The sequence below is a fragment of the Solea solea genome, chromosome 8, assembly GCF_958295425.1.
Source record: "Solea solea chromosome 8, fSolSol10.1, whole genome shotgun sequence".
Classification (NCBI taxonomy): Eukaryota; Metazoa; Chordata; class Actinopteri; order Pleuronectiformes; family Soleidae; genus Solea; species Solea solea.
Window position 1 is genome coordinate 5192408 of NC_081141.1, and position 21662 is coordinate 5214069.

General features: G+C 41.3%; 1 protein-coding gene across 17 annotated transcripts in view; it reads left to right on the plus strand.

Moving 5' to 3' along the window:
- The window catches only part of arvcfb (ARVCF delta catenin family member b), a 206474-nt gene that overhangs the window by 145626 nt on the left and 39186 nt on the right, over window positions 1-21662 (plus strand). For 14 of the 17 annotated variants that reach the window (XM_058635404.1, XM_058635403.1, XM_058635406.1 and 11 more), the window contains 4 exons: window positions 12558-12741; window positions 19014-19131; window positions 19220-19391; window positions 21031-21048. In XM_058635404.1, coding sequence (XP_058491387.1) covers window positions 12558-12741; window positions 19014-19131; window positions 19220-19391; window positions 21031-21048 — 492 coding nt within the window. The remainder of the gene's footprint in view (window positions 1-12557; window positions 12742-19013; window positions 19132-19219; window positions 19392-21030; window positions 21049-21662) is intronic. The other 3 variants (XM_058635407.1, XM_058635412.1, XM_058635413.1) reach the window with 1 other exon arrangement.

Genomic DNA, 21662 nt, shown 5'->3' on the forward strand with positions numbered 1-21662 from the left:
TAATCAAGAAATGTTAATAATGTGCTGGATTGTCTGGACAATATATATATATATGTATATATATATATATATATATATATATATAATTGAGTTATATTTGTTTGTTTGTTTTGCAATTCTTGCTCCGGCTACTTAATCTTACAAACACAGGCACTGGTGCATTACAAATGATTCTTCCTGTAAACAAGCTGATCAATGACTTTTCAGTCAAACAAGCGGCGTCATATCCATCGTGCTCCTGACACTGACTGCACCCAATTACATTTTTAATGACTGGATTATTTTAGGCTCAGTATTTTGGCCTCAGCTCTGTTTCAGTGTGTGTGTGTGTGTGTGTGTGTAACTGTGACTCATAGTTATGGAGAGCGTACCTTTAATGGTGAAATATAAATAAAGCAGGATGTTGGTGATATGGCATGCCATAAATAAACACCGAAGTCAGGGAAGTTCATGTCTTTCTGCTTTGGATGAAGATGGATGAACAATGAATGAGGCGCATGTAAATGCAGTGGATCACCGCTCTAGATTATTGTTTATTTTTCATTTTTTACTGTGAATGAAAGCTTATGCTCACTGTATGCGATCATAATATGATCACTCAGTAAAATGTGTGCACTATTGTTACAAAAATGGTGATGGATTATTAGTTTGCAAGCCACAACTAACAGATTACTTTGATTGAATTGATTAATCGGTTGATTTTTTATTATTATTATTTTAATATCATCGTTTGGTCCACAAAACGTTGATCAGTGTTTTTTCAAATGTCTCGTTTTGTCCACAAACCCAAATGATTCACTTTTAATGATTTCCTTGTCATGTGGAGCAAAGAAACAAAGAAAATATTCACATTTAAGAAGCTAAAACAATCAGAAATCTTCAAACCAATTGAATCGATTATCAAAATAGTTGACGATTCATTTAGTGATCGATTAATAATCAATTCATCGAGTCTAAAGCACTGAAATCAATAATCCCCTATTGTCTACACAATTCAATGCATATTATTCACATTTTTAAATGGGAAAATAAGTACATTTTTGTCACTCAACAAGATAGTCCTCCATATTATTCTCTACCCTTCTCAAACATCACAATCCCCGGTCTAGCCAATATTCTCTTCTTATTTTTCTGCCCACTTGGTACAGTAGTTGCAGTAATAACACAATAATAACATATAAAAAAAACAATTATCTACCTTTATGGTTATTTATTGTCCAAACTTAACTAATGCAGAATGAGTGTAAACATGTGGGGGCACGTCTGGAGGTTCCCCACTGTGATCTCAAGGACACAACGTTTCTCTGTACAAGTCGACATTTGCTGTATCAGAGTCTCACACTGAGGAATCCTGAGGTGTCCTTCTCTCCTCCCTCTGTCATGGTTCTCCAATGCACCATTTTTACCCCCCCCCCCCCCCCCCCCCAAAGTCTCCCACCCTTTGTCTTTACCAGTGTGAGTGTGATGGATGGCATGCAGGGGTGAAGAGGAGGAGGAAGAGGAGAACGGTAATGGGCAGAACTAAGTTAATAGCCCTGCATGAGGAGCAACATGCCTGCCACTGGTACCTGGAAAATTCAATTAGCCGCAGCCACAGATTCAGTCCCATTCCCAGTCCCTTTCCCAGTCCCTTTCCCAGTCCCTCCAGCCCTCACTTCTAGGTATTAGAGAGAGAGGCAAAGGAGTAAATAGGGAAATGAGAAAAGCTCTGGTTTCCACTGAGCTCACAGTTCTCCTGCTCTGCCCTACATTTTATTTACACGCGCAGTTTTGATCGAAGCATCGTTGGCTCATGTCGGACAAAGTGCTGACAAATAGCCGACAACTGAAAACTGGCAGTTGGCGCTGGCAGTGGATGATTGAAGCGGCAGGTGATGGTGCACATGTTCAACCTGCCCTGTGGCAAGATTGCAGTGAGGATGAAGAAAACAGAAATCAAGGAAAAAGGCTGGTGTGACATAGATGTTTACCCTCTCTGCATTTTCTCCTGCTTATGGAAATTCAAGCATGGAAGTTTATTTTTTTTTTGTTATATATCACAATTTATTTCGTCACTTGTTTCGCACATTTATTTCATTTCACACAGCATTTCTACACGGTTTTCTTCATGTTTACCCCTTTAGAGCGTTTTCTGGCTGATAAACAACATTAATAAACCAGACGCTGAAAAAGAAGTTTGACGTAGTTATGAAAGGTCATGGTTAAAGCCTTGGAATTTGATATTTATGACCCTGCTGGGATTTTATTAGATAGCAAACTTTGGAGAAAACAAACCCACACGTTGAAGTAAAACATTGCCAGACAACTTTCTTATCATCTTGCTCGACAGCAAACTCAGAGAATTAAATGTATTTCATAGTTTCTGAGCAGTCACATCATCTCTGAAGTTACTTCAAATGTGGGTGATAATTCAGTTTAATTCGAAATGACGACATAGCCCTTTCGTAAAGAAAATAAACCTATTAGTTTCCAACGTTGTCTTTTCTTTCTTTTTATTTGAGTACAGGACACAAGTGAAAAAAAATGGAATATAAACAAGACAGAAAAGAAGAAAACAACACAGAAATGGGTCAGTGAGTCACGGTAGTCAGAGTTTTTCATTCCTTGTTTGTCATTTTATGAAGTGGCTCCTCATGTAAGACCATACACATGTAATACACGCATAAATGTACACATTCAAATACTTAAAATGTACTTATTTCCCTCAAAAACAGGCTTTGTTGTGCTGTTTTGAGGGATATGAGTTCAGTCACTGCGGTCGTCTGTCTGCTCCTCCTATTACGACAAATACTGCCGGTTGTTATTGCATTAGCTGTCCAAAGCTGAAGTCCAGAGTCCCCCCTTGTGACACTCTGTGCTTCTAACTTCCTCTCTCAAAAACTCGGCTGTTGCTCGATAACTCCGCGACGTGCACCTAATGAAGTCGCTGCTCCGAGACAGTGGCAGGACGTGGGATGGAGATCGTCACCTGCACGGCACTATAACAATGCTTCTGTCTGTGGACTGTATGCCTGTCGCTCCTGATGGATCACAGCCACAGACAAAGACATGGCTTTTCCTCCCCGCTGGCTGAGTGATTCCACCAGGCCGGGCAGTGTTTCAGCCCAAAGTGCTGGAGGTAATGGTGGAGAGCCAGAGGGGGGTTGTTGGGCATCAAAGCTTAGGCTACATCCATACTACTCTAGTTTTTGTTTAAAAACACACACAATTCTGCTTCAGGCTGTCATCCACAAAGAAGTTTAAAAAAGCTGTCGGCTCCATTTTTGTTTGAAAACTCCGGGGCTGCATTTTAGTGTAGATGAGCAATAAGTGAGACCTTTAAAAAAGACGATGCTGCCACAAACATGAATCTTAACTCCGGTATCTTGATTTGACTGACATCACCTGCAATGTATGCTTTATCGTCTGTTTACAAAAAGTGACACGGTGCTGTTGAAGAAGAGCTGATTCAGACCATTAACTCCTCATTTCCCCTTAGATTTCCACTCAAAATGACTGCTTTTTGAAACCAGCACAGTGGTCCCCTGGTGGCTGTTCAGTATAATATTACTTTTGCATTGGCGTTCTCAGGAGAAGTGGAAGATGACTTCCACTTTTATTATCCTGTCTATGGCTTTATACTGTCTATATACTCTCAAAGTCAGACTAACACAGCTAGATAATTGCGATTAGGAGTACATTTGCTATTGCATGTACAGTATATGTTCAACTGGCCTCGGCACAACAATAAAATAAATAAAATATAATAAACTCTCTGAAACTAAAGAAGCAGCTACAGAGGAGAAAATCATGTGCAGGGACAGTATACATGTATACCTGAGAGGTAATGTGATATATGTTTTAGATGTTTTACTATTAATTAAATGCTCATCTGGGTGCACATTGTTTTTATCTGAAAAATACCTTAAAATGTAGTTAAATACACTGGAGTATTGACGTTAATATGAGCCCTTATTTAACTCTTAGAACACAGAGCATTTCGGCTGCTTACCATGTTAAAAAAAACGTACAGTTTATACAGAGGCTATAAGAATGTCCAGTATACAGTGTCTTATAACCCTTTTTTCACCAACTATATAAACACACCCGAGCAAAAAGTACTCAAAATGTTTAAAATTAGATTGATTTTGTGAAATTTGCAAACACGTCACAGTTCAAAGGTCACTTGGCTCGTTTTTATGAGCAAAAAGGAAAAAAAATTACTTCTTCACAAACATTGCTGACTGAAAATGCGATATATTAATGAATCATAACTTTGACTCAACACATCATTTTTTTAAAGCCTGAATATGTGACCTACGAACACAACCCCCCCCCCCCCAGGATGTCCATATAAGGAGTTGCAAGTTGTGGATGACGGTAAATCTTTATGTATATCACACTACGATATGATGCAAATGAAGGAGTAGTTATTCTGTGATTTATTAATGTGCTGTTTAGTCTCATCTTCCCCTGCAAAAACAAAAATCTGCAGCCCATAAATGCTCTAAAGCTCATACATTATTAGTACTAGCAGCAGCACAGTGTGCGAGAAACACGCTTTCTTTGTGCGTCACCTGTCTTTATGCTCACATTACTAATTTCCTCCTTATGTGTTGACTACATGCTTGGAGGTCGCTTGTCACGTCCAAACAGGGACGCCAGTGACACAACAGTGGGGGTAATCAAGCTGTCAGCCCCGGCAGCAGTCGCGGATGTCGGCTCACTGTCATCGCACCAGAGTACACACACACACACACACACACGCATTTGTTGTTAACGAGATTCATGACTCCCGCTCACACACTCGTGGGTTTGGTTGGGCTGAATGACAAAACTGACCTTGTGAATGAGGAGATCGGAGGAAATGATGCTCAGTGTTGTAATGTAACGAAGTACAAATACTTAGTTACTGTACTTTTCACATACTCTACTTCGCTATTTATATTTCTGACGACTTTTACTCTGATACATTTCCCTTAACCGTCTTCATTACTACAAAATAAAAGTTGAGTTGGTGACATAATGCCTGTTTGACGTCACTAGTTGTTTTTAATTTTAGATACTTTATTAAATTATTCTCTGCATTTTTACCCATCCTAGAATTAGGAGCAGTGGGCTGCCACACTGAGTAGCGCCCGGGGAGCAATGGGAGTTGGGTACCTTGCTCAGGGGTACCCCAGCCCTTTCAGCCAGGTGGGGATTTGAACTGGCGACCCTCGGGTTATAAGCCAAGTGCCCTTTCCACTTGGCCACGGGCTGTACTGGCTGTTCGTGGCAGATTTTGGCTCCAAATGGACTTAAAACACACCAGCAGCTTGTTGTTGCTGTACCTTTTATGCTTTTATTGTTAAGAAGCCACAATAAATGTCATATTCAAAATTGTAAAGGACTTTTGACTTTTGAAGTACAGTAAATGTCAGGTACTTTAAGACTTTAACTCAAGTAATATTCTAAAAGGTATTCTAGAAGTATCGCTTTCAAGTACTTTATACAAGACTGATGATACTAAAGAAATGCTTCTTTGTGAGATTTAAAAAATCTTTTGAAGGGAATTTATTTGGGTTTAATTATGTTGGGTAAGGTATTTGCACTAAATAATGTAGAGATTTCATGCATGTGCATGAAATGGGCTACTTTTTCATACATTAGATTAACGTCATCCTTGACTGCTACCAGAAGTAGCATCTTTTTTAAGTGTAATGAGCCAAATTAAAAAGAAAATTAGCTGTTGCCAGAGTAAACACGTAGCAACTTAATGCAGGGTTCCCGTGGATCCTTAAAAGGTCTTAAAAATAAATCTAAAAACAAGGCCTTAATTAGTATTAGAATGTCTTAAATCCCTCTTTTAAAAGTCTTGAAAATGTGAACACTTTTATGATTATCTTTATGATTAAAATATTCTAACATTTGCACTGGACTAAAAAGTCATGTTTTAAGTTTAAATAAACATCTGGGCAAAGTAGTACCTAACTAATGTGTTTTGGGCAGCTTTGTTGTTTTTCTTTATTGTAAAAATTGGACTTAAATTTCACTCCTAGGTGGCATTTAAAAAGTCTTAGAATTTAACTTGCCTTAAGCTGCAGGAACCCTGTAAGAGCTGGGGTTGTAGTATTATTTTATAGTATTTGTATGTGTGACTGCATGACTATACATCCCAGAAACACATGTTAGTTAATGGATCCAAGACTGTGACAATATCTAATATAGACACAAAAAACTAAACCATACTGTATCAATACTGGTGTCAGAGCTCCAGTTGTGCCGGTGAAGGAACATCCATATCCAAATGATGCCTTTGCTTGTTTCACCTTAATCTCAAATTGCTTGCAAATGAAGAAATCAATTTCATATTTGTTGAGAGTGTTGACGTAAACACAGGAAGCACAAAATGAAACCAGCTTTCACGTAGCAGTGTAATTACTTTTTTTTGGGGCTTTGGGGAAATTTACTGTGAAAGTAGGTGGTGCATCAGTCAGTCAGTGTTTACTCAGAGCATGTGCTGCACCCAGTAAACTGGATTAGGTTTGAGGTTGAGTGTGACGTCAATGACGGTCATACAAGACATTTCTTTCTAAGGAAGCAAGACTTAAGTAATAATCATCTACACTGTCCAAAAATGTTCAATCACATGTGCCAATATCATATCATAGGGTGGAGAGCCATCCACTCTCCCACCTATGCTAAATTTACCTAATTCCCATATTGCATGTTTTTGGACTGTGGGAGAAAACGGATGCACTTCTTCTTGCTTTTGAGTTTGTGTGATAATTAGGGCTGCAACTAACGATTATTTTGATAATCCATTAATCTGTTGATTCTTTTTTCGATGAATTGATTATCAATCACATAAAAAGGAAAAAATCTCTCTCTTCCCAAAAGGGAAATGCAATTAATATATATTTGACCAGATATTGCTTAAGTTTCTGTTTTGAAGAAATGAGGGATTCGCGTTAAAATGTCTCTGAATAATTGCATAAAAACACACGGTCGTATCTACCTTTTTCGACAAATTTGTGTCCGTTTTGGCCAATTTAAAAACAACCTTAATGGACAGAAATATCCACTGTTTTCTCTTTATCTTACTACGACTGTGAATCTCCATCATGCTTCCTCTTCAGGTTCCTCATACAGCGATGTTGTGCTGCCATGCCAATCGATTATTAAAATAGTTGGCACCTAATTTAGTAATCAGTTTTAATCAATTAGTTGTTGCAGCCCACATCCATACCACTACATTTTCATTTAATAACAGTATTTTCAGTTAAAACCGAGTGTTTGAGCTCTGATACGTCTAATGTTTTAAAGGTAACTTTAGTCCCTGCGGATAAGAACCAGTCAGGAGGTGAATGTGGGTCATTGTTTCCAGTTGTGTCGGTTTTTTCACTCGTGACTGAAACGCAGCAGACTTTACAAATTCAGTCAGCAGCAGCAGTTTTTTTTTTTTTTTTTTTTTTTAAGCTTCTTAGCTTTCAGGACTACTAAAATACCAGGGCAGTGTGGAGGATGACAGCGGTTTTCCGGAGCAGAATGTATGAAACAAAAACAGGCTCGTATGGATGTGGCCTGTGGCTGAGAGTGGAGCCACAGATCAGCTGCTGCAGGGACTCTATTTCAGTCACCAAGTGTAAACAAAGCGTAAATGGACGTCCAATGTTTCTGCTCAACTTTATTCATTCACACAGTGCAGATGTGAGGAAACTGCATGTAAAAAAAAACCATTTTTTTTGTCAATGCCTGGAGTAGGAATCCAGTCCTCCCCCCGGAGCTATTTTTAGTGCAGACCTGTCCACTGAGACTGTTTGTGTGCACAGAGCGTGATTCAACAAAGGAAATATTGACCGTCTGGAAAATGTACAGAAACCATTTCCGAGAACAGGGGCGGGGCGGTTTGACAGTTTGACTGTTCTGCTAATGGTCTGTTATCGTTAGGCAAGAGGGAATCGCCGAGTGCGGGGGTTCCTGCACATGTGCACACCAGTGCATTTCTATAATGTGCACACACAATGCCATGCATGCTCCTTTAAGCACTTCTGCGTGAGTGCGTATGTGAATAGCTGGAAACGAGAGAAATGAAGCAAAGACGTCGGCGGTGAGTGACTCTGTCAGCAGTTTGCAGCAATTGGACGCAATTAAGGAATTTTAAAATCCTTACACCGATAAAAAAAAAAAAACACCCATTACGACAATTTGCCTCAGAGTTCACAGACATGATGTGTACATTTTTAAATTCACTAGGACACATTCTGGTGATACATAATTAAGTCAAGTGTGTGTGAATAAATATCCATAAAGACCTGTCCAGAGTGCACCCTGCCTCTCCCCCTATGTCCACTTCCTCCCGCGACTGGAATATAAAGTGGTAGATGAGATGAGACGAGTGAGTGATCCATAAATTAGCATAAATGTGACTTCATAAAACTCCTTTTAATTTAAGAATTCGCATGAGGATCGATCCGTCTTTGAAGTTTTCTCCTCAAATTAATCGAGTGCACTGCAAACGGTCAATTGAATGCGTCATTTTTAACAAACAACACTCGTGTCGTAGTAACTTACTGAAGTATCCTCAGCGATATTATACAATTCAATAGTAAAGGGTCACTAATCATTACACACTGCAGGAGACAGGGATTGTGAGTTTTATCCACAGATTATTAACATACTCACATTTTAGTATCACAACTCCGTCTCTCATCAGATGGGCACATGACAATGACTGCAACAATTAATCGATTAGTCGATTATTACTCGGTTACTAAATGAATCATCCATTTTATCGGTTTGTTGCAAGTTACTTGCCAATATTTCCAGATTTCTTCGCTCAATATAAGAAAGAAATCTTTAAAACTGATTGATTTGTTTTGTGTACAATGAAGACAGATGAATCGATTTCAAGTGTCTTAATTGTCTGGACTTGCTTATCATTTTTTTTAAGGTTTATTTGCAGCATAGGAAGTTTCTGTATGGGACCTGGAACAACAATTACAAGTGTTGGTTTAAAAACCCTACCTTATTGCTCTATTGGTGTAGTTGTGAGGCTGTAAGCTGCTGGTGCAGAAGCGATGTTTGCTCTCAGATCGCGTAAATTTGCGTTATGATGAAAGGTTATGATCAAACAATTCACCTCCTATCTCTACTTTAAACCTAGCGTTAACCTTAAAAGGTTAAGGTTTTGGGAGGGAGTGGGACAAATTAGTTGCTAGTTCTCAGTCTTACAGACTCAAGCTTTAATATAATCGAAGAATTCCCTCCTGAGAGATGTTTGCCATATGTCGTCTGTGTCGGCAGCTTTTAATGACCTACAGTTCACAGCAATCTTCTGTGTTATTGTCTCTATTTACCCATGAGCGTTTCATAACATTCACCACATGGTTATTATTGAAATGATGACAACGGATGTTCTTGTAACCCAAACCCAAATACCCTCCCAAAAACTTAAAGGTCCAGTATACATGTTGAGTACATCACTGAAGAGAAAGTGGGAGAGAGCAGAGTTAATAAAGACAGCAGCTCTGACTGCTGTCAAACATTTTTGACAATTTATTTATTTGTTTACTTGTTGCCTGGCTCTGCAGCTTCCATGTGTCTGATCTTTCGACTGCTGATGCCTCAGCGTAGCATTTTATTTTTCCGTTTTAGGTTTGGCAGCCTCAGTGTGCTGCCACAAATGGCCTCCTCTCTGCTTTGTCTGCGTCGCCTCTCATTGTGGAATCTCAAGGTGCACATAACCAGCTCGGTTTGAATCACCGGGTTTTCTTTCTTCCCGTTTCCTTTTGCACAAGTGGAAAATGGAAAAAATGTGCTGGCAAACAGAACATGTTTCTTCTTTCTTCTGCTCGGATTGTTTGTGAGCAGAAGAGTGTGGTGTGTTATGTGTGATGACAGAAAAGCTGTTATAGTTAATATACACATAGATTCCATACACACAGAATATACATCACACAATACTGTAGTAGTTTAGAAATGACATAAAGCATCATAAGATTAATGTGACCTCACTTTCCCTCCAGTGATATTATTCTCACAGTCATATACGGCTGATATACACTGAGTATTGATTTAAACATTGTGGTAATCAGTTCAGCTCTCAGGGGAGAATAATAAAAGTCTTACAATGATATTCAAATACAGTTTAGTTTGTGTTTCTATGGAGCCGTGGAGGTGACAAACTGAACTATTTTTTAAAGCACATGTGCGCCTTTTACTAAAGCGCATGCATGCTTTACTAAGTCGTACGCGCAAGATAATAAGTCGCACACATGCTTTACTAAGTCGCACGGGTGCTTTACTAAGTCGCACGTGCAAGATAATAAGTTGTACACGTGCTTTACTAAGTCGCACGTGCAAGATAATAAGTCGCACGCATGCTTTACTAAGTCGCACGTGCAAGATAATAAGTTGTACAAATGCTTTACTAAGTCACACGTGCAAGATAATAAGTCTCACGCATGCTTTACTAACTCGCACGTGCAAGATAATAAGTCGCACGCATGCTTTACTAAGTCGCATGTGCAAGATAATAAGTCGCATGCAGGCTTTACTAAGTCGCACGTGCAAGATAATAAGTCGCACGTGTGCTTCACTAAGTTGCACGTGCAAGATAATAAGTCGCACGCGTGCTTTACTAAGTCGCACGTGCAAGATAATAAGTCGCACGCGTGCTTTACTAAGTCGCACGTGCAAGATAATAAGTCGCACGCGTGCTTTACTAAGTCACACGTGCAAGATAATAAGTCGCACGTGTGCTGTACTAAGTCGCACGCGTGCTTTACTAAGTCACACGTGCAAGATATTAAGTCGCACCCGTGCTTTACTAAGTCGCACGTGCAAGATAATAAGTCGCACGCGTGCTTTACTAAGTCGCACGTGCAAGATAATAAGTCGCACGCGTGCTTTACTAAGTCGCACGTGCAAGATAATAAGTCGCACGCGTGCTTTACTAAGTCGCACGTGCAAGATAATAAGTCGCACGCGTGCTTTACTAAGTCGCACGCGTGCTTTACTAAGTCACACGTGCAAGATAATAAGTCGCACGTGTGCTTTACTAAATCGCACGTGCAAGATAATAAGTTGTACACGTGCTTTACTAATTCGCACGTGCAAGATAATAAGTCGCACGTGTGCTGTACTAAGTCGCACGCGTGCTTTACTAAGTCACACATGCAAGATAATAAGTCGCACGTGTGCTTTACTAAGTCGCACGTGCAAGATAATAAGTTGTACACGTGCTTTACTAAGTCGCACGTGCAAGATAATAAGTTGCACGCATGCTTTACTAAGTCGCACGTGCAAGATAATAAGTCGCACACATGCTTTACTAAGTCACACGTGCAAGATAATAAGTCGCACGTGTGCTGTACTAAGTCGCACGCGTGCTTTACTAAGTCACACGTGCAAGATATTAAGTCGCACCCGTGCTTTACTAAGTCGCACGTGCAAGATAATAAGTCGCACGTGCAAGATAATAAGTCGCACGCGTGCTTTACTAAGTCGCACGTGCAAGATAATAAGTCGCACACGTGCTTTACTAAGTCGCACGTGCAAGATAATAAGTCGCACGCGTGCTTTACTAAGTCACACGCGTGCTTTACTAAGTCACACGTGCAAGATAATAAGTCACACGTGTGCTTTACTAAATCGCACGTGCAAGATAATAAGTTGTACACGTGCTTTGCTAATTCGCACGTGCAAGATAATAAGTCGCACGTGTGCTGTACTAAGTCGCACGCGTGCTTTACTAAGTCACATGTGCAAGATAATAAGTCGCACGTGTGCTTTACTAAGTCGCACGTGCAAGATAATAAGTTGTACACGTGCTTTACTAAGTCGCACATGCAAGATAATAAGTTGCACGCATGCTTTACTAAGTCGCACGTGCAAGATAATAAGTCGCACACATGCTTTACTAAGTCACACGTGCAAGATAATAAGTCGCACACGTGCTTTACTAAGTCGCACGTGCAAGATAAGTCGCACGCATACTTTACTAAGTCGCACACATACTTTACTAAGTCGCACGTGCAAGATAATAAGTCGCACACATGCTTTATTAAGTCGCACGTGTGCTTTACTAAGTCGCACGTGTGCTTTACTAAGTCGCACATGCAAGATAATAAGTCGCACGCATGCTTTACTAAGTCGCACATGCAAGATAATAAGTTGCACGCATGCTTTACTAAGTCGCACATGCAAGATAATAGTAGCATGCATGCTTTACTAAGTCACGCGTGCTTTACTAAGTCATCCTTTCGAAGTTACCCTAGCTTAAATGACGGTTGTTTCCACTATAGGGCCACGTGTGACTTATTATCTCACGTGTTCGACTTATTATCTTGCGCGTCGCTTTATTATCTTGCGTGGCTTTAAAAAAAAATCAGTCTCTGTCACCTCCCGGGCGCCGCATGTTTCTGCTATTGAAACCTATAGTCAGTGTCACAGTGTGTTAATATTACACCACTGTCACGCTCTTTCTCAAGCCTCATGATCCGTACCTACTGTATTTCTTTCTTCTTATCACAGTCATCTGAATGTGTCCCCCTTTTTTATCTTAATCTTCCTCCTCTTCTGCTCCCCTGCAGGAACCCTGTGGAATCTCTCGTCCTATGAACCTCTGAAGATGGTGATCATCAACCACGGCCTGCAGACCGTGACCAATGAGGTCATTATCCCCCACTCAGGATGGGAGCACGAACCCAATGAGGACTCCAAGCCCCGTGACGCAGAGTGGACCACCGTCTTCAAGAACACGTCCGGCTGCCTCAGGTTTGTTTGGTTCAGCCGTTTCCAAAGCGATGAATGTTGCAGCTGAAAATGTTCTGAAGCCTTAAATCACAGCTCTGATCAACGTGCAAGACTATAAGATGAGGCATTTTTATACTTGATGATTTCATTCATAAACAGGCAGAAGACAGCGCTGGATAACTGGAACACAAAACAGAGCACTTCATAAATTATCCATGAGCTGTTTAATTCAAATTTGCACAGCGTCTTTTTAAATTAGTCGTTAATATTTAATGTTATCTGAAGCTTAATTACAAAACTGAAAAAATAAATGTATTTGTTTTATTTTCATGGACCTCTCATGCTTTAGAAGCTCTGGTTTAGTCCAAAGGTTTGTTAACTCTTAGAACACAGAGGATTTTGGCTGCTTTTTTCCATGTTTCCATGTTTAAACATGCAGTAAATACATTTTTTTTGTCATTTTCACCAACTCTATAAACACACCTGAGCAAAAAAGTACTCAAACTGTTTAAAATTGTTTGTGAATTTGTGAAATTTGGAATGACGTCACAGTTCCATGTTCACTCGGCTCATTCTTATGCACAAAAAGAAAAGAAAAATGATCTCATTCTGTGACTTCCGCACAATTATTGCTACTTTACGCATTTTTTAAAGCCTGAATATGTGACCTATAAACACACACCCCCAGGATGTCCATGAGTTTATTATTTATTCCTCAGGCTGTATTGTTTACATAATGATGGACAAATGCTTAAGACTGATTGATTCTTTTTTTCATCCCATGTGACAAACCCCTCTCGGTTTCATTAGTAGATTTCAGGTTGGCTGACGGATGCATTTCTCTTTTAATTTCTGACATTTTGCAGCCAAGTTGAGTTAATGACGAGTTGAAGCAGTCGGGGTTTCTCTCCACAATCTTCCTCGGGTCTTATTTTTACTCCTGAGATAATGAACGGTTATGAGTTGAAAAGCCCCAATTTATCTGCACAGCACACACCGACATACTTCTTTCTCCCACTCTATTATTACCAAAGTGGTGTTGATTGCTTCCTCAGGAGCAGGTATAAAAAAAAACACCACATCATGGGAACATACATTACATCCATTACAATATCTGTGATCCGATCTAAAAGGACTGTATGTGTTCTTGTTCATGGCAGATAATGAGGGATAAAAAACTCAATAAGAAGACATTTTATTGACTGTAATTTGGGGAATTGTACACGTTTCCCTCATTGCATTTAAATCATTTTTTTTATATATATTCATTTATTCTAATATGAGCTGTGTAACTTTTAGACTATTTCACCCTGGGGCCAATGAGCAGCATTAGCTTCACACTAAGCTACAATTAAATAATCACACAAATGAATTCAGTCTCAAGCTTGTTGTGGCTGAAGAAAAGAAATTGTATTTTAGTATTGTCGTCCTCCGCAGACGTCAACTTGGATGAGGAAAACTTTTACCCCCCCGTGTGAGCCGCAGTTATCAGGGAACAGGAATAATGAGTAACTGAACTAGGGCTTTTTTTCAGATCGTTTACTCAAACACAGTAAAGAGCAGTGTAGGGCTTTTATTTTCTTGGAAAGAAGTGACTTTTTACGTCGACTTTATGTCAATTTAATGTGTTTTTATCGAGAAAATCGCAATTTTTTTTAACGATTTATCGTGAAGCCTTAAACTGATCTATTACAAACCACAGAAAATATGCATCAAATCCAAACTGACTTTGCACATGCACAAAAAACAAAGAAAAAAAGCAGTATATACATATCCCTAGAAAATAAGAACACTTTGCAACAGCTGTGATTTAACCTTTATTACTACTAATGCATATAATGTACTAAACTGTGTGAACCTTCAGAGAGGTTTAAGCTCTACGCCACAAATACATGCATTGCATCCACTCCTGTGTGCATAATACACATTCATTTCTGTGTGAGCAGTCAAAATACAAAAGAAAACCCCAACCCTGACATGTTCTGCTCCGTTAAAAGAAAAGATTTATCAGAAATTGAAGCAAAAATAGCGAGTATTACCTACTTTTAGCTTCTTAATTCTGAGGACGTGCTTCTTTTTGTTGTACATGACAAAAAAACGAGAAATCAGAAGAGATATTTCATCAATTGATGAATTCAAGAACATCGGTCGGTTAACCATTACTATAAACACTTCTTAGTGATAGCTTTACTTCAGATCCCTGGAAGCCTCACTGTATTCAAAATGACGCACGCTGCATGTTATGGTGAAAAGGAGCATCAGCAAAACACCTGATAGTAATTTAGGTGTCAGGTAAAAAAAAGATCAAGTGAATCAGAAAAATGTAAAACCTCAAACATCCTCATTTGAAAAGAAAGAAAGAAAAAAAACAAGCTGTCTCCAGCCCAGGATGACAACTTGAGTGCAACAATGTTGAATTCCTGTTATTAACTTCCAAGTAGCTTTTCCTTCTCCTGCGTATCTCCTCTCGTCTACTTCCCTCACTCAATCTGTCATTTTGCTTTCAGCTCCTAATGACACGGTGTTGCAGTAGGTGTAAGTCTGGGAGTGTGAATGTGGGTAATCATCTCGTTGTCTCCTCCCGGGGTCTGTGCAAAGCCCCCCCCCCCCCCAGACTGTAATCCAGGGAAGAACATCTCCTGCAGTGGATGATGGTTGAAACCCAAATCAATGCAACATTCAAATCGAGCTCAGACAGAAAGTTTCACACGTGTCTTTGTTGCATTAGATCAGTTCCATCATTGATGAATATGCTCTGATGTCAAACATCAACATTCTTTGTGACTTTTTCTCATCTTTTCACTATCCGCCCTCACCTCCGCTGCCACACACTTTATCCCACTGCTGTCACACCTCGCAGAGTCTCCTTGTCGTTCTCATTCCCTTGACCCCCTGATGCAGGCACTGCTGCGTATGAGAGTCCATCGCCATGGCAACTGTAACCAAGCCCCGCTGTTGCCTAGACGCAGGGTCTGCGAGCCGGGGAGAACGCGCTGATGCCAGGGAGAATCTGTTTACTTGTGCCAACAGAGACACAGCGTACACCTCAATCAAGTGCAGGGTAGTTTTATTATAACGGTCCATAGATGCCGCCTTATTTGCAGTGTTTACCCTGTGGGGGGGGGCAGGTTTGCACACGTGTTTCCGTAATACGATAGCAATACAAGAAAAACCAAATTCTGTCATTTGTTATTTAAATAACCTTTCCTTAACAGACAATGGAACACATTAAGCTCTTTATTTGTTAAGCACCCTGTAATTCAGGTGCACCTAAGGCTTCAGAATCACATATTAAGATGTCCACATAAATAAACTCATGTCCAAAGACCAAACATAGAGCATAGATGGGACATTTGACACAAGAATCCAGACTACTGTGTAATCCTCGCAGGCGAATTCGACACCCACCCCTCGGGTGCACATATTGCCTTTTCAGTGTCGCTGGTTGACCTTGCTCGGTGATAGCAGAGGTCAGCCGCGTCTCCCATCCGTCTCCATCAGTCTCCGTCACTCAGTCCTGCTCCAGTCTATTCCTCCCAGCTGCTCTATTGTCCTGTGATGGCCACGCGACTCTGAGTGACCTTCACACCCACACTCAATCTGATAAAGCAGGCGCACGTCGTCCAGATCCCGGCGACGGCCCCCGTCAGCGTCCGTGCAGATACAGACGGTCCTCTGAATGCACACCCACTCAGTCTCTCTGCCTTTAATGATAAAATGCTCCTCATAGTCACCATTAAGCCAGAAATAATGAGACAGTACAAGTACAAATGTGTTTTTTGTTCTGTCACAGTCAAAATCGTCTTAAAACATTTAGGTTTCACAAAGTATTTCCTGGATAATAATGAAATCTCGTTGTTTAAGCTTATGAAAAGTAAGAAGATTTCAAGGAGATGTTTCTGCACTTGTTTGCCACGGAAAAGAGAACGTCCTTGTTTCTCTAAGAGCTGCTGTTTCAGTATATTCTGGTATTGTGTTGTCGTTGTTGTTTTTTTCCACATCTAAATAGCGCTTTGACAGTGTGCAGAACACGGTGGTGTAGTGTTTAGCACTCTCGCCTTGCAGCGAGAAGACCCGGGTTCGAGCCCCGGTTGGAACAAGGGCCTTTCTGCATGTTCTCCCTGTGTGTGCGTGGGTTCTCTCCGGGTTCTCCGGCTTCCTTCCACAGTCTAAAAACATGCATTGTGGGGATTAGGTAAATTGGACACCCTAAATTGACCATAGTGTGAGAGTGAATGGTTGTTTGTCTCTATCTGTGTGTGTGGCCCTGCGATGGACTGGCAAACTGTCCAGGATGTACCCCGCCAGACCGTGCACGCCTCTTAAAAGTTCATTTTAACAATCCAGACACTAAATACCAGCCCTTTGTGCCAAGATTACACGCCGTATAAATAGCAAAATTGGGTTTGGACACGACCTAATTTGCTTGCACCACTCCGCACACTATGTTTACACGACTATCCAACTAAAACGGTACTTTTAAAGTACATGTAAACACGGTAGGCTGACTGAAACTGTACTAAATCGAATTTGTGAAAGCCAGATACAAACGCAGATTATGCATTCGGGAGTGGAATTACTATTGCCCAAATACGTTTAACCCATACTGAACTAGGCAGTCTACGATTCATTTGACAAAGACCAATTAGAGAATTAGAGAAGAAGAAACAGCAAGAAAAACATGACTGTTGTGGAAATTTAATTTATGATTAGTCAGCTTAAAAAGTCAAATATTTGAAGGACAAAGACACAAAGCGGTGCTCGAAAATTCTAACAACCAGCCACCAGTTTAAGTTGCTTTGGTCTGTGATTTAATGGGTCAACCAGAAAATACCCAATGCGGACAAGCTGAAGGGGGCAGATCACCACATCAATTCCCAGAATCCCAGTACTGACGAAACATAATCAATTCTGCACCACGTCCTGCTTTGAATCATCCGATTTCCCTAATTTGCACATTCATTTTGGCTTATCTTCACAACCTCATTACCTAATACCTCAGAGTGCACACTGCTTATTACTTATTATGACAACGACGTGACCAAAAAAGAATGAGTATCACATTGTCAGATAACCAGTGCGTGGACAACAGAGACTTCCAGGAGGTCTGCACGTCCATAAACCCACCGCTAAGACAACTGCTCCCTGAAAAAGACACAGCTGACAGTAAAACCTCTTTTTGTGTGTGTCTGCCCCTGAACTCTCTCCTGTCAAATAAACCCAAGGCGGAGCGCTCCTCTGGACCGGTTTAAAGGGGAAGGTGGTTTTGGTTTATGAGTGGGTCCAGATGTCCGGTGCCATCTGCCCGCTCTTTGTCAGCGATGAGTTTTAATTAGCGTGAGTTGTGGGTCACCGCTCGCACCCTGGGCAAGAAGATGACTGGTTGTTTCGGTCCACGCAGCGATATAAAGCACTGCTTCCCCTCCACAAGGCTGCCACTCTTCTACAGGGCTAACTGGGGGTCGGCTAATGGGATTATGTGGGTTGGAAGCCTCATAAATGAAGTCCCTGGTGAGGAGCAGGGAGGCACAGCTATCCCTTAACCCTCTTTAAAGCCCTGACTTTCACAGTCTGTCGTACTGCAGCAGCTCTGCAGCTCTGGGTGCTAGCTGATGTAACACGGATGCCATTTCCCTCCATAGCAACAAAAAAAAATGACATTTAGACACATTGTTTTTCTCAAGATCGTTCCTAAAGGAGCCACTGAACCACATGCTGAACCACGAAAATCACACGGTTGCCAGGTGTCCACTCATTTGTGCCGTGCGTGATGTTATCAAGTGAGGAATCGGCTAACTTTCCCATAGACTTCCATTCAAACCGTTATTTTCCATCCAGTGATATCGCCCCCTGGTGGTTATTCAACAACTCTCATTCTGCAAATTGGAAAACTACATCTAATGTTTTGTGGCGACCGTTGCTCAGTGGTACAGCGAGTCGTCGTTCAACTCGAAGGTTGTGGGTTCAATTCCCAGCTCTGCTAGTCTACAGTATATGCCACTTAACCCTGCGTTGCTCCTGACGACTGAATGGCAAAAACTTCGAGTGGTCGTAAATTAAAAACAAGATTAAGTGCTCGAAAATCATTCTTTAATAATGTGAAATGTGTCACAATAATCATTATTATATTGGCTGATTTGCTTTTGAATTGCTGTATCAGTGAGATAGGAGTCATAATCACATGAGCAGCAAATGTAGAAAGACCAATTTAGTTGTGTTTCATTTAATTAAGATAGTGTTTCAAATAATGGTTTTTGGCATCACATGCTCACTCGTATCGTCTTTTCCTGTAGAAACGTGAGCTCGGACGGAGCAGAGGCCCGGCGCAGACTGAGGGAGTGCGAGGGATTGGTGGACGCCCTGCTGCACGCTCTCCAGTCAGCTGTGGGGAAGAAGGACATGGACAATAAGGTCTGACTTAAAACAGAGAGAATTCAATACAAATGTCGTCCACAGCTGAGTTTCCGCCCTGATTTTCCCGTCTTCTCTTTTGTTCCAGTCGGTGGAGAACTGTGTTTGCATCATGAGGAATCTGTCGTACCACGTCCACAAAGAGGTGCCCGGAGCGGAAATGTTCCAGGACCCTTCGGCACCACAGGCCCCGGGCTCAGCAGGGCCACAGAGGAAGAAGAAGGACGACGCCGGCTGCTTCGGAGGGAAGAAGGCCAAAGGTGAGAACGGGGAAAACCAGATCACCACCAATCAGAGGCATTTATTGAGTAAACATGCCTCTTTAACTGGTTGAATAGATATCGAAAGTGAAAGTTATCTTGGAAAAAGGAGCAGAAAGGAGCAGAAGCATGGTCATAAGAGGGTTAAACCACATAGATACAATCCCCTTTTTTTGAGAAACACGACATGTTCCACGTTCCAGCCAAAATCCGTCGTAATGACGCAAACTGAAAACCAATATTTGACTGAATTTTTAAAGGTCTCACTTCAGTTTCTACATAATTACACTGATTGCATTGAGTCATCAACTGTACAATGTTACTTCGGGTAACATATGACTGCGAAAAGCCATGGAAACATTAGAACGAGAGGATAATTCACAATAATAATACACTTAATTAAGATTTCACTCCGGTGTGAGCTCCCACTGTGTCAGGAAACGTAAAGATGTGCGTGCAGACATCACCGAGAGGAAAAGAAGGCACTTTATTCTGTGACTGTAACCTCTCGCCCTCAGTATGTTCATCCGCTGACATCATCGCCGTCTGCTGCGTCGGGAGGTTTTTGTCGTCGCTGACAGATGTCCTGTGTACGTGCGTCTGAATCGGCGTCCTCCTCGTCTGTTAAGCTAAACGACGGCCGTTATCTCGCGGCTGTAAAACAATAACGGCCGCTATTAATCAGTCCGCCAATGAGGTGTGACTAGCAGCCACTGACCTCTGACCTGTAGCGTCTCGCCGGAGGATCCCTCAGATTCACGGGCCAGGGACGACGCTGGCGCTTTAACGTATACGGATTTATTAAAGAAGCCCATTAACCGCTCGGATACTTCCACGCACACAAGATGCTGCTGCTGCTGCTGCTGCTGCTGCTGCTGCTGCTGCTGCCGCCGCTGCTGCCGCTGCTGCTGCTGCTGCACACCCCGAAGCTGTTGTTTGAGGAAAGAGGCTCAGGTAGAGAAACATTAAATGCAGCCATAAAAGAGCGCGCGCGGAGGCAGGCTGTTTAACAACACTGTCGGCACCGGGCTCGGGTAATTTGTCACCCTAAGTAGGCCGTGTTTGTCCTGCTCTTTAGTTTAATGTCACTTTCCCTATAAAGCATAACATTATGATCAACACACGCTCGGCAGCCCGTGCTTTGTTTTCGGCTAATAAACACTTTGACTCGTGGCTGTTTACGCTCGCCGTCGGCCGGTTTAACGAAGCACGAATGCAAATGCTGGCCGTTTTTTGTGGTTTCTGTGTATATACTGTATGTTTCACTGTATTCACCTAACATCTGACAGTGGAAAGTCATTTTTGTCTTTTCTAGACTTTCTCTGACAGCTTTCTTTTTTATTTGTCTGTTTCGTCATCTTTTCTGATTCTTTTTTTTCATTCTCTATAAAAAAAAAGACTAATGTCAGCTCTTTGCACTTTTCATAATATAAAATACCTAATTTTTATTTTCTATCTGCTCTTCCTGTTGGCTTTTTTACACTTAACTTTTTCACCCTCTTGATGAAAACGGTTCATGTGTATTGCACAGCTTCTTTACGCGCACATTTTTTTCACCATGCCTTTTCTCTCTTTCCCCCGCTTTGTGTTTTTTGTTTGTTTTTTTTGGCATTGCTGCTGCTTCCTTGGCTAACTATAGAGGAATGGTTTAATCAAGGTGAGTGTACCCCCTTCAACCCTTCTCCCTTCAGCTCTCCTCGTCCTCTCGTGCTCCTCCTCCTCCTCTTGCTTGTAGAATAGGTAGATGTAGGTTTGGGTGTCCTCCAAAAAATGGAGAAACTTGCAAGGACTTTAGAGAATCTGGGGATTTCACTCAATTTACATGCATTCATTCCCTCACCATCCTCAGTCTTCACCATGTATTAGTTCTTCCAAGGTCTTTTAAAATACAGTAGATTAACAGTAAAGTGAGCGGTTGGTGAAACAGGTAAGTCTATTCCATTTGGTCAGGGTGTAAGTAGAGCTTGACCAATTATCTATAATCTGAAACACAGATTCTGTCTGAATGTGTGTGTGTGTGACTGAGCTGAGACTTTAAGACTCAAGATAAAAACAAACTGATTTGGAAAAGGTGCCACTGACTTTCTTCAACCTCTGTGATGGAGTTTAGTGTTAATGTCAAGCTCTGCTGCAGGCCCTGCTACTGTGTGTGTGTGAGTGTGTGTGTGGACTTAGTCACATTCTTGGCAAAAGCTGATTGAAATAACTGAAGTCAGAGGTTGAAGTCGGTTCACTTATGGCCCTTTTCCGCCTCGGCACGACACGGCACGG